Source organism: Cebidichthys violaceus, unplaced genomic scaffold (genome assembly GCF_023349555.1).
Source record: "Cebidichthys violaceus isolate CVI_PGR_0920_01 unplaced genomic scaffold, fCebVio1.0.p SCAF_19, whole genome shotgun sequence".
In the NCBI taxonomy this organism is placed as follows: domain Eukaryota; kingdom Metazoa; phylum Chordata; class Actinopteri; order Perciformes; family Stichaeidae; genus Cebidichthys; species Cebidichthys violaceus.
This window is the reverse complement of record NW_027176361.1, coordinates 5571893-5585809: the sequence shown is the minus strand read 5'-3', so window position 1 is coordinate 5585809 and position 13917 is coordinate 5571893. Positions and strand designations below refer to the sequence as shown.

Here is a 13917-nt window from a genome sequence, read left to right as displayed (position 1 = left end):
ACAAAATTTAGTCCATGCTTGTCAAACGATTTGCAAAAAAGTAAACCATTAAAACAAATACAAAGAAATTAACTGCATAACACATTTTACTGCGTATGAAGGACAAAATGCCCTACAATTCACATATTTGTTTTGTTGGTGAAGCTCCTTTATTTGAGTGTTCTTATGTCTTAGGTATGAATGTATTCTGAAACGTTAAGTAACCTTAGCCTGTTGCAGTTTGGACAATAGACTACACCAGGCAGATGATCCACTCCCTCACACTGCAGACTTTGAAACTCGTGAAAAACAGCGGAAATGGGTAAGATATTGCAGTTAATAAAAGTGTATCGTTCCGTCAGTAGACTACAAAACAGCTGATTCTTTTGCACCATATATTTGACATTTGCTTATCAGCACCAAACAGGGAGTAAAGCTTTAGCTGATAGGAATTTCAATAGTTATCTTTATACATCCATAGTTCCATGGTTTTATAGTCATACACCAATTTGGATATGTTATAAATTTGACCTGATCATGGCGTTAGAGGAAAAGTCAGAGGATCATCAAAGTTACAATGCACCCTGAAGGGAACATGCCATTTCAAATACGATTTTGAAACGAATTTATCTTTCTTTTTTTAAACTAAAAAAACACCCTTTATTATAATTTTACGCTTTTTGTTTCAATTACTTCACAATTTTTTTTTTTTTTTTGTAATGTTTTTCTTCGTATTTGTTCGATTATGTTCCATACTCATTCATGCGATTAATGATTTTGTCAGGAGAAGTTAAACTTAGGTAAATTAAGCCTCTGACGAACAAGTGGAAGACTGCACATGCATTTAAGTCCCTACAAACGTTCCTCTAGATTTCACGGGAGAGCATTTACTGTAAATGAAAGTCCTCTCGCCTGTTTCCGGTAGTAAGTGAAAGTAAATCTCTGGCTAAGGACACATCGTGTTGGGGCACGTTTCTCTCCCCCCTCATTAACCTACCTTCACGAAGAAATTACTCTTAAAAAGACGAAACTGACTTCAAATCCTCTCTAATTGTATTCCTTCCTAATTTTCTATTTAAGGACTATATTCTACCAAGAGTAGCGTGAAGGATATTTCACCCTGGCGTTACAACAATGGGTAAGCTGCGAGTTGGGCGGTTTATTAATCGCGAAATATTCCTCTGCTTTTGTTAAATTGCCGTTATTAAATCTGTATTGATTTAAGCCATGTTGTGAACTGCGGAGAGGTGCGGATACCTTTCGACTTCCTGATGTTGCTGTTGTTTTCATGCAAATAGCCTTCGGTCATAATTTGTATTCATTCCATTTTATAGGCGCACTGATGATGCATATGTGCTTTGTGGCTGCTCTTGGTGCACCATTGTGTGGCGCAGCCCCCGGTAAGTCCCTTCTCTACTATCTGTTTTTATTCATGTTATATTCCTTATCCTTGTATTTTACAATGCATGACTCTCCATTGTTACCTTTCCTTTAAACCCCATTAAGTCTTTTTTTTTTTTTTTTAGCAATTAGGAGCTATATGTACTCATAACACGATTACAAGTAATACATTGATGGGCATCTTAAATGGCACTTATCTTAAATATTAACAAAACCCAGAGTGACTTACAGTAACTAACATTTAAGTTTCAGGTAGCCTTGAGGTTTTAATCAGGACCCCTGTCAGAGTGCAACGCGGCCAAACAACCACATTACCATGCTGGCTCAATCCACCACAAAGTGCAGAGGGTTTGGAGGTATCTTGGTATCGTGTTCACTACGACTCCCCGGTCATGTTCTACCGGGCAAAGAAGTTTGAGAATGCATCCCAGGAAGCTTCGTATGTGGGCCGAGTCTCGTTTGGCTTAAAGGATGCAGCGTCTGTTGGGCTGACGGCAGGTGATGTGAGTCTAAAGCTGGAAAAAGCCACAATTGAGGATGCAGGAGATTACAATTGTTACGTCAGCAGTGAACAAGGTTATGACAGGGCAAGTGTCCGTCTCATCGTGACAGGTGAGTATATTGAAAGTGGAGAAAACACACAAAACCAAGGGATGATTTTAATCTTAAAATCTTCCCTTCAGCTTCACAATAAATGTTTTTCTATTGTCCTCCTCCTTCCTAGAAATAGGAACCCCCCCACTCCTGTCAGCAGTGTGGAAAGAAGATAACATGGTGAATATGAGCTGTGAGTCTGAAGGCTGGTATCCAGAGCCTAATCTGCGCTGGTCGGATCAAAAGCAGGTTCTTAAACCAAAAAGTCTGAACTACTGCAAAAGCTCGTCTGGTCTTCAGTCAGTCCAGAGTTGGCTTCTTGTCTCCAGCCCCACTGAGGTTTCTTGCTCAGTAGGCATCTCTGATGAGCAGCCAAAAGAGGCAAGAGTGCGCCTGGAAAACTCGCCTCAAACTGTTAAACAGGGTAACTATTATTTAAATGTGTTCAATGATTGAATTTTTTTTTCTTCGCTCAGATACAATACATAAAAACTTGCTTTTCATTTAGAATCGAGATCCTCAACAGCTGGATGGGTGCTTTTTGCTTTGCTCCTCATAGCCATGTTAGTGTTACTTGGAGTGCTGTACTTCAAACGGAGAGGTAATTCTTTGACTTTTTGGAGACGTGTTTGTGATGTAATAAATATACATATTTTATAAGAAATCCTGAAAATGTTCTATGTTTCAGAGAAAAAAGCCAAATCAAATAACGACCGAGCTGAAGGTAAGAACAACCAGAGTCACTCTACTATGAGTCAAGCTCCAAAAACATTGGATACATTTCCCAAAATGCTGAGTAGTACATCACATGACAACAAAATGTAACTTCATGTGAAAAATCCATGGAGGGCTATAAAATAACAGAACCTTTGGGTGAACTGTTGTTTTGTATTTTCTTCCCTAGAGAATCTTACCCTTTTACCAAAAGGTAAGAAGTAACATGGTCACTATTCAAGTCAAAGTAAAACAGTGACACAAAAATTGCATCCTGTAATGTTTATTGTACCTTTACAGAATCAGAAGTGATCCAGCCAACAAGTCTATCAGCAGCTAGCAAGTGCTATGGTAACCACTTAAGAATTTATTTTAATTAACAATTATGTGCGTAGTGTGCTAAGTGTATCTCTAATCTGACCTTTTCTCATTGGGTTTGTTTAATGTTTTACATTTTCAGTGAATGTCAAACTTGATACAGTGGAAAATCGATATCTCACAGTCAAGGATAATAAACTGAGAGACGCCCAGTGTGACTTTCCCAATGGATGTAAGGTTACCTGTATCACAGCTATCAAAGGAACATCTGGCTTCTCTTCTGGACAACACTACTGGGAGGTTTCTTTGGGGACAACAGATCCAAAAGTAGGTCTCAAAAAGTCCTGGTGGGTAGGAGTTACAAGTGCAACTTTCATCCCTAGGGAAGTAGATTTTTCGCCCAGTACATCTAATGGTTTCTGGTTCCTGTCCTCTTCCCCTGACAAAACCGATAGCTTTCAGTTTAGCAAAGAGCCAAACGTTTTACTGCCCATCTACTCCAGACCCCAGACGGTTGGTGTGTTTCTGAATTACGACAGCGGAGAGCTTTCCTTTTATAATGTGGACGATAAGAGTCTCATTTGCAGTTTAACAGCTACCTTCACAGGGTTAATTTTTCCATTTTTCAATCCTGGTAAAGATGACAAAGGGGCTATGGAGATATTACAGAGGGAAAAACCGGGTCAGTCTAGTGACATGGGGAACTCTGTAGAACCAACGGCACAAGAGATTGAATCTTAATATCAGATATCAACTGTTGTAAGGAAGCAGATGAAATCTGATAGGATCTGTGTTTGTGTGTTAGCACTGTATTTGGATCATGTGTTAAGGGGGAAAAGAAGATACAAAACAAATAATGGAACCAAGTTTAAGTGTTGTTTTACCTTATGTACTTACTTTAGTTCAGGGAAAACTGTTGAGTGACTGAAATGGGCGACCATCCAACATTTCTAAACAAGTCATGTTAAAGTTGAAATTTCTTATTGTATACAATCATATTAGCTCAAACTCGGGACCAATTGCAGACAGAATAATAACAGAAAGATCCGTCAGTAAAGGATTGATACCACTCTCCAGATATGACGGTGGTGTCAATCTCCTCATCTAACGCTCCGCAACAAATCCAAACTGATTGAGCAGCATTTATTTTATCTATAGGTTTATTTGATAAGGGACAGTGCACATTAATAAAAACATTTCTGTAAATGCGCCAGAGTTAGCCAAGAGGCTATTTTCCATCTGTAGTCCCATACAGATTTATTTTTTTTACATTTTTTATGTTCACTGTCTGTTAAGTTTTGGTTCTTTTAAGTGATTTAAAAAAACGTATGCTACTGTGCATTTATACCCTATTAGTAAATATACATTGACATTTAATCTAACTTCATTTACCCACTAATTACAATCATTTATGAAGTTATTATTGCTTGTGCTGTGACTCCTTTTTTGAATTTAAGTACATTTTATGACTGAGTTATTTACGTGATTCACAACTATATTGTATATTCTCGAACACAGCAGGTTACATTCCGAGTAGGACTAAGAAATTACATAAACCCTCTCTTCTTAAATTGTTTTGAGAGCTCCATGTGAAATTTAGAAATGTATTCTCAAGATCCATCTCCTGGTGCAGTACACAGTAGAAAGTTCCTAGTGGACTGGTACTTCAAGATATTTACACACTCGATGATTTCGAGCTGGTGCTGGTCTTTTGACTTCATTAAAACTCAACAGTGTCCGATGGGTTAACTGATTTAAATTACCTGTGGGATGACACAGTGGCACGTCAGGTTGATTGGTTGAACCAGGACGGAGCGATCCTACTGGACCTCAAAACCTGGATTTGAGTAAGACTGGAAAGGGGCGTTGTATGTTGGCTGCTCCTCTTTGTCCCCATAGGTTCCTTCAAATAAAAAAGGGGAGAGGGGGCAAAGAGAGAGGTGGACAGAGAAACTGGGAAGGATCTAAGAAGGTAGCGTTAACACAGTGGTGAGCCTGGCCGCAAACTGACATACAAAAGCTAACAATAACCCAACTCTGGCACTATTACTAAATAGAGAACATACTTTTTATTCTGTAATAATTGATGTTAAAATGTAAAATTATTTTATGATGTGTGCGTGTACTCTTTGTGACTCTCAGCTTTTTGAATAAAATTCAATCAATGTGTGCTCTTGTATTTATCTGTTATTTCTATTTTCTGTGTTTCACTCTACCATCCACCATGTAAAACTCACTTTACAATCCAGTTTAAGAAAACACAGCAAAATGTCATACACTTTAATAAGTACAGGTAGTATTTACAGTATATACACCATAACACAATACTATGCCATCACTACTGTATATTTTTCATAGATTAGGAAGTATTTACATTATGGATAAGACCATAAATTGATTCTGAAATTATTCTGATACACAATAAATTCAAGTAGGTGTGCCTTGAGACAGTAGTCCGACTACGACCATGGTAGAAGAGGTATGCAAGAACCGCTTCACAGGTGCATAATGGTCCGAGACTATGAAGAATACTTTTTAATACGCTCGTCAATTGGGCGCCATGGGTTGGGGGCACAACGTCAGTCAATATCAAACACAAACTATACAAGTTCATACGTACATACTTAGTCTATCTGTGGTGATCTTAAAAGATCACAACCATTGGTTTTCTTCTTCCAAAGCTTTACACATTCATGTTTGGTCATCAGCCTTCAGTGGAAGCAAACGCTAGACCAAGGATTACATGCTGTAGAGTGTCCTGGTGGTCTAAGGCACCTACCGCAACCCTGTGGATTGACTTCACTGCAGGGACATTTGTTGCATGTCACCTTCTCTCTCTCCTATGTTTCCTGCTGTTCTCCACTCAACTATCAACTATTTCATGAAGTAAGGATGACAGAAAAAAAAAAAGTTTAACAAAAAAAAGAAAAAGAAAAAAGAAAAGCAGTCACTGTGTTTTAACTCATATTCACATTTTTGCGTACATCTTGTCCAACAGCTTAAAAGTACATCTTGAACAGACACTGGGCATCCCCCACACGGAGTGTGAATGATCCTTGACTGGAGCAACTCATTACTACACAACTCACTTATGACCGGGGTGATGAGACATTGCATGCACCTAACTTCAGGTACGCCACCCAAAAAGAGAAGCTGCACTCCACCTTGTGTCTCCATTATGATTGCTGGTGGTTTATACATTATGGTATGTGTCCTGTGCCGTGTCTTTGTTTTGACCTAGCAGACCGAGGCGGCGCTTTCCCTCCTCCCCTGCTTCTTCAGCAGCTGGATGCGGTTGTGAACGTAAAACTTGATCGACCTCCAGTCTCGCTGGTTGCTCACCAGCAGAGGGCAGAGTTCGAGGCAGCGCTCACAGTCCGCCTTCGCAGGGACTCGCAGCTCCATGAGGTTCCTCTTTAGGTGAGTCTCCACTGCTACACGCTCAGCCTCTGACCACGGGCGCTTAAGTACACCACGCTTCCCTGTGAGATAGAGGAGAATGCATTGGATCAGGTTTATAAGGAAGTGACTGAAGTTCGGGAGGTTATAGACCGATATTGGCAGATGGTTGGTTACCTGATTTGGGTGGAATGCATCTTCTCTTGTGAACATTGGCTATTGATGGGCTGGCTGGAGCGGGAATGGGTGCCCTCTTCTTCCGTGGCGGTCGCCCTGGTCCTTTCTTCTTCACCATCACCTCAGCTTTCTCCTTAACTTCCTCTTTTTCTTCCTCTGCCTCGGACTCTTCTGAGAAGGAGTCAGCTGAGTTGCCAGACAAGACTGTGGGACAGAGATGAAATGGTGGGTAGTTAACTCAAATCAAATGACTGACATACAGTTTAATATTTGAAGAAAGGGGATCAACTGCGGTGCTGTAACTTGTTAAAAATGTTTGTTAATGAAGTGGTGGATACTAGCAAGATCTACCTCTTAACCCAACAGAACCTCTGGCAGATTCTTTGTAAACACATTTGTGGAGATAAAGTTTCTACAACTCAAACCCTATCTACAATGTTTCCACAATGTAATAGTCCAGACATTAAATGGTGTAGGTGCATGATACAGAATGTTACAGTGTAGATTTCTTTTTTTCAACTTAGGGAAACAAAAAGGCGTGGTTCTGTATTTTGGGAAATACGGCTTTTTGCGTTCTTGCTGATGGTTAGATGAGAGAGAAGACTGGTAGTGCTCTCCTGCCTGTATGCCAAATATGAAGCTACAGCTAACCACCGGTTAGCTTACCGTTAGACTATTTCCTGGACTAAGTACGTGGAGTCTGCACCCATAAAAGGGCATGAGACTGAAGGGCCGTGTGCACTACGAAAGTTTGACGAAGGTTGAGCACCGGATTTAAAAAAAATAATAATTAAAAAAACGTCAATAGATCTGAAGTGGTGCTTCTGCACGCCGTGAACACTAAACTAGCCGTCATACTTTGTAGCGTCAGAAGTGGATATAAAAAAGATGCATTGGACCTATTACTTGTGTGGAAGTGTTAGTGTGATGTATATCATATCTATTCTACTTTTATATATTTATATTTTAAAAAGCTGACATTCCTCGCAGAGTCCAATCCATAGTCCATCAATAATTCCACATTCAAAATAATCTGTTAAAATGAACACAGAGTGTTATGTTGACACTTTGCATTATTATTACACCATTATTCACGGTGGGAGTTCATCCTTTCTTGGCAGCAGAACCTGCATTAAATTAAACATCGCATGCCTGAAATACCTGCTGATGGGCCCAAGTCAGTTCAACATTTTACCTGAAGACAGATAATACATGATGTATCTCTTTACCATCCAACTCGAGGCAGATGTGCTGCAGGCTCATCCCTCGGAAAAGCACGCCCTCCTTCTCTCCATAAAGGACAACACGACCCACACGACCCATCAGTGCTGGATCCCGTATGATAGTGGAGCAGTTCTGGGTCACATGGTACTCTCGTTCAAGGAAGTCCTCCAGCTGTTTGGTGGCTCCATGCTGGCCCTCGCCCTCATCTAATAGTAGCAGTTGAGTAAGTATCGCTACCTGCCGCCGTACACGCGTCGCTGTCAGTGCTCCGGGGTTTTTGGCCCCGCTGGATCGTGCCAGGTTTCTCAGAAGGTCCGTGCCCCGGAGCGGTGTGGCAGGCGAGTGGTAGGGCCGGGAGAAGACATATGGGCTCTCTGGGTCCACGCCCACATTGGGGCTGGTTTGAAGGAGTAGGTCCAGGCAGGACTCACAGTGTGGCGGGAGAATAAGCGGCTGGATGCGACCACGCTTGCCCAAAACACTAGCCCGCGGAAGGTTACAGAGGACATGGCGTTCGAAGGGGGACAGGAGGGCTTCCATGCCAGAGGAGGAGCTGTTGCTGGAGATGTTGCCGGAGCTGGCCGGAGGAGTGATACGGTTGTGGTAGTCCTGGACAGTGAGCTTGGCCACCTCACATTCCCTGTGGCGGTTGTAGAGGATGAGCAGGGACAGGCTGGAATGGCAGAGCAGGCGCCAGGACTCCGCAGAGTGAGGAGAACGGGTTAGAGAAAGGAAAGAGGAGTGCTGCTGGTGGCGGAGGTAGAGGACCAAACAGGAGAGGGAAGAGAGCAGTGGAGACATGTGATGTCTCTGTGTGCTGGAAAAGACAGAGGGGAAAAATGTCTTTTTAAAAAGCAGTTGAAACCACAAAACACTACCCCAAAACCCTGAACAATAAATATCTAATTGGTAATAATAATCCAACAATACCTTACAATCTCTCCATTCTTCTCCTCTGGTGCGTCTTCTTCTCCTTCTCCACTCAGCTCCAGATCTTCGTTTGGATCTATGTCTGGTTCTGGAGTAGGAGGTGGAACCAGCTCCTCTTGACTTCTCGAGCTCTCCACCTCCACCTTTTGCTGCTCTTCATGCTTTTCTCTCTTCATCCTCCGACCCCTTCTGGGTGCAGACGGGGGAGGTGGTGATGGACTCTTCACTCGTGACACCAGCGGGGGCGCGTGGCGTTTTGAGGTGGGCAGTGGTACGCTAGGCCCCTTCTTGGTGGCCGCAGGCTGAGTAGAGGAAGGCGGCGAAAGCGACAGAGAGAAGGAGACACCGCCCGTGCTCGAGCGTGTAGCTGGCGATTCCCTCTCCCTGGAGAAGAGGGGAGGGGGAGCGGGGCTGGGGACCGAGGGCTGAGGGACAGCAAAGGAATGACTGTGAGTGGCGGAGGCGGAGGACGATGAGGGGTGAGGGTGTGAGGCGCTGCCATTTGAAGCGCTGTGCGTGTGCAGGTGTGCCAGCTCCATGGCTGTTCTAACGTCTGGCTGGTTGGCGTGGTGCTTCTCCAGGTGGCGTGCCAGAGAGCGATAGTGGCGGCCGCAGTATGGGCAGTGCTGCCGCCGGCTCACTGTGGCACCGCTGGAGCTTCCAATGTTTATGTTAATATTGTTGTTGATGTTGGTGGTCGGGGGTGCCAGGGCGCTGACTGGGGGCTGGGACTGGGATCTGGCAGGGGTTGCGACAGGTGCTGGGTGGGAAAAGGATGAGCAGGGGTGCCCAGGGCCTCTGGAGGAGGTGGGCGCGCTTTTCTTCTCCGAATCGACCGTTGCGGGCAGCTTGCGCTTCTTGCGTCGACGAAGCATTCGCCCCCTTATTTCCTCAATTTCCTCTTCTTCGTCATCGTCGTCATCATCATCATCTTCCTCCTCTTCGTCCTCCTCACGGTCTGAGTCACTGGGCTCCGAGTGGGTGAGTGGGGAGGATGAGGGTGATAATGACCAGGAAGGGGTAAGGTAATCAGAAACAGAGAGGGACAGTGGGTGGGGGCCAGCCTCTTCCTCCTGGTTAGACACATTTCAAATGAAAACAAACCAAATTAGCTCAACATGTAGCTATTATCCACAAGATTTACATTCTTTGATCAATCTTGCATCGTTAAAGGCATAATATGTCCCAAAAATATGCTTTATGGTACAGAGGGGATGAGCTACATCAGGCTTTGGCAATTTGGTCTTTTCATGGGATTTTTAGCAATCTGAAAAATATTGAACATCCCCAGTTAGTATCTCACCATTGCATTCTCTCCCCAGTCCGTCAGGCTGTAGTCCACTGTGATCTCCTCCCCTTTGGCAATGTCTCGGATTGCTATGACAACCAACCGCACCTGGGTCCCACAGTGGACTTCTCTGATCCGGCAGTTGGGTGGTGGATGAAAGAGGACAGGTCCCCGAACACCACTCGCTCCCTCGTCCCCCAGCTCTGGCACACTGGAAAACATACAAGTGACATTAGCAATATGGATGCCCAACCTAGAAAAATGTCTAAGCACAGTTACTATAGCGAGGGTCCTCCATACCAGAGCTGAGTGGGATCGGGCAAGTAGTAGGGACTGCCAGGTGGAGGGAGGCGGTCTTCTGCCCCCTCTGGGTACTGGCCGTCACCTGGGACAGAGTGGACTCTTTAAATCTAGCACATCTTAACTGCTTTATCACAAACCACCAGCCTTATGTTTGAAATTTGAAAGGTGGCTCTCTGTACTACAATACACTGCTAATTACAACATGGTACACTTGTTTATCATAAGCACCAGAGTGGATAAAAACGCAAACAGCAGGTGGTTAAATGTGTGTGTGTGTGTGTGTGTGTGTGTGTGTGTGTGTGTGTGTGTGTGTTTATATATATACCGGGGCTGTAGCTGTGTTCTGACATGCTTTCCTCCTCCTCATCTTCTGTTACATACGCTCGATCACACACCTTCACAGGTGTCCCCTTCCTTTTTCTGCCACACACTCGCCTGTAAAAAAAAAGAAATAACAGTGCTTCCTTTAACATGATGATACGTTCAGGCATAGCAGTGCTCGAGACTTTCCTCTGGTAAATATTCGAACGACGGGCAGCTGAAATGAGCAGAGCATGTGATACCTGTGGCAAAGCAGTAATTGAATCTGCTCACGTAACATTTCTCTTAGGCGGGTGACTCATCCACAACAACAATAAGGCTACAAACTACTTAACTAGTGATGGTGGCAGCAGTGGTGTAAACAGTGTAATTTTTGTTCTTCCACTTTAGAAAAGTGTTGATGTCTTTGATTGGGCAAGCAATCGAAACAAAGACATTTGAACAATGTAGATGTCTGCACATCCTACAGATATTGCAGGTTTTAGTATATTAAGTACAGTAGAGGAAAAGTCCCTGAAAAATATATAAAAGACAAATAAGGAGACACATCAACTACATTATCCTTTTAGGGTTTTATTAAGAGTTTATCAATTTCATACATTCCTGATCAGTATGTTGATTAATTTTACCATTAATCTATTCATCATATATCACATAATGTCAGAGGATAGTGTGGAAAATACCCATCATAATTTCCAAGGGCTGAAAGAGACATTTTTAAATTGCCTGTACTGCCCAATCAACACATTAGAATCCAAAAATATGCCATTTACAATAATGCAAAAAAAAAAAAGAGAAGAAAAGCTGAAAATACTCATATTTGATAGCTGGAAACGGCACATATATTTTCCTTAATAACTGACTTTAGGTTACCGAAATAAAAAAATGTTGACAATAATTTTCCTGTTATCTAACCTCATCAATTATTTATATTTCAGCACTAATCAGATATGTCTTTTGTTCAAGTAAAGAATCCACACAGTTCATCACAGCCTGTCCATCATACTTAGGTTTAATCGCCATAATTGAAGAATATGTTTTAGTACCACATCAATGCTAGTTTCCATTAGGTTTACCTGTAAACACAGGTGTTGATTTTGATGTGAGGACACAGATCTACTATAAACAGGCAGCTAGTGTGTAAACTGATTTCAGCTATCTTGGTTATCACAGATTTATTTGTATCTGTATATTGAAATGGCCCCACCCCTTTACCAAATCACGTCAGACTGTATACATGCATTAACAGAGACCCGATTAGCACAACATAGCGTCCCAAATGCACTGAGCCGGGTGAGAGTCAACTGTTTTCAGGTGCATTTTAGCCATGGTCAGCAACTTTGTTTACTCAAAGCCAAGCAAGCCACGAGTCATGATCTGCACCAGCTGAGCAGTCAAGCAGTGTTCAGAGCACAATAACACTGAATGGACGAGGTGATTTGATGGATATTATGTTCTGGGATCTGCAGTCTACACAATCTGACATGACAGGGGTTATCGACAAGACAGCACACCATCGGCCAGCAACATACACAGCGGACGATTCCTGCTGGGTGCATGCTAACATTAGTGCTAAACCACAGCTAGCCTGTTAGCTTCCAGCAGCTAACGTTGAGACTTAGGTCCCGTCAAAACATCAAAAATAAAAGGCTGGGGATTACATGCGAGCCGAGGCGGCCAGGGGAAGACGCATCCTCGCATGACACAACAGCTGCAACGAGAAAACAAAGAAAAATCACTTCCCCCGCTGCGTTTTCTCCATTATAACGCTGGACTCATGCACGCGAAAAAAGGGCTTCTAATGTTAACTAAACAGACGTGCACGGTCGCAGCGCGTGCGTCTCAGGCTCTTGCATTTTGCTCACAAAACCCCGGTGAAAAACACCGCGCGCGGGAACAAACCGGGGGCTTTCTGTGCTCACTCACCCCCTTGGCGGCGGCGGTTTGCTTCCATCCCCGTCGCTGTCGAGGGTCGGTGGCTCCCGGTAGTCAAAAGGCGACCGTACATTCTCCGCCATTAGGACTCCCTTCCCCTACCTCTCGCGCTCCGGTAGATTGCCCAACGCGCATGTGCACAACATCCTTTGGGGTTCTAATGGTAAAATGGGGTGCACCTACCTCTTGAGGAAGATAAAGACCTTCAACCTCAAGATTCAAATTGATTGAAGATACAGTATTGCGGCTATTCAATACGGTGTGTTAACTTAACTTCCATGCATTCACATGGAAGTGCAGTCAAATCAATGCCTTGTAATTAATTAGACCTGTTACAGACTGAAGTGAAGCCTACATTGGCACATTGGTTGTGATCTGTACACTTAACACTGTTTAACCAGCTTGTCACTAAATTACTTTTCTTAATTTCACGATAATTGCTTATAAACGTGATTTTAAAATGATGGCATATTTCAGAAGTGCACCACAAAAATAATGTCTTCATCATAAATAAAAGTCCTGTATTCTAAATCCTACTTGAGTAAAAGTACATAAGAATTATCAACAAGATGTACTTGAATTTACTACCAATACATATTCTGCAGAAAAAAAACCCTGCAACTTAATACTAATTCATCAATGTGTGCTATAGCATTTAACTTTTGTAGCTGGTTTGGGTGGAGCTATTTTTACCTACCCTATAAACAGCTAGGTAGTTTTAGGCCAGTGCCTCCCCAATCTATATGGGTCCGGGTGTCGGTGTCTACAACCTTATGTTTTTGCAAAGTCTTCATCTGAAAAGCAACTAGTTATTGAAGCTGTGAAATAAATATGGGAGAGTTAAAACGAAGAAAACAAATTCCCTCTGATATTTGGTAGAGTACAAACATAGAATAGCATGAAATGTAAATACGCGACTACAGTAATAGTGCCTCAAAAGTGTTATAAGTAAATTCCAACACAGTTACTTTTCAACACTGTGTAAAACAGGACTAAATACAATGGATATCCCTATACTCATATCTGTGATTGGTGTTGACAGTAGCTTTTGCGCAACTTCAATATTTTTAGGGTTTCAATAAGAGAAGTAAAGAAATACATATTTCGTAAAGCTTTATTTATGTCCATAATTTTCTAAAAATGTCCAAAGAATTTTCTTGGAAATACACATTTACCTCTAATTGTAGGGAACATAGACATTTCTTTGAAATAGCCGTTCAATTTAAACCCAAGAAAATATGAATTGAATATATTATAGGAAACTATCCTTCATATATTTTCTAATATTTGCATGCTTCCACTAGAAGACTCTCTAGGCTATGCTAGCCATTATG

At 42.5% G+C, this 13917-nt stretch overlaps 2 protein-coding genes across 3 annotated transcripts; one reads left to right on the top strand and one right to left on the bottom strand.

The window, feature by feature from the left end:
* Positions 1-132: 132 nt before the first annotated feature.
* Positions 133-5176, top strand: LOC137874592 (butyrophilin subfamily 2 member A2-like). 2 transcript variants are annotated; one of them, XM_068713358.1, is made up of 10 exons: positions 133-301; positions 1060-1117; positions 1314-1379; positions 1627-1992; positions 2105-2398; positions 2483-2575; positions 2663-2698; positions 2879-2902; positions 2989-3039; positions 3149-5176. In XM_068713358.1, exons 2-10 carry the CDS (start codon positions 1114-1116, stop codon positions 3745-3747), a joined length of 1533 nt encoding a protein of 510 aa, XP_068569459.1. In that variant the 5' UTR covers positions 133-301; positions 1060-1113; the 3' UTR covers positions 3748-5176. The 2 variants fall into 2 exon arrangements, with proteins under 2 accessions (XP_068569459.1, XP_068569458.1); XM_068713357.1 differs by lacking the exon at positions 133-301 and having other exon boundaries at positions 707-1117.
* A 96-nt stretch (positions 5177-5272) lies between these two features.
* On the bottom strand, positions 5273-12685 carry LOC137874591 (synaptopodin 2-like protein). Its single transcript, XM_068713356.1, has 8 exons — positions 12575-12685; positions 10653-10762; positions 10325-10409; positions 10040-10235; positions 8737-9809; positions 7812-8623; positions 6583-6786; positions 5273-6488 (listed from the first exon to the last, which is right to left on the bottom strand). The coding sequence occupies exons 1-8, from the start codon at positions 12664-12666 to the stop codon at positions 6244-6246; spliced, it is 2817 nt and encodes a 938-aa protein (XP_068569457.1). The 5' UTR covers positions 12667-12685; the 3' UTR covers positions 5273-6243.
* Between the last annotated feature and the right edge of the window lie 1232 nt (positions 12686-13917).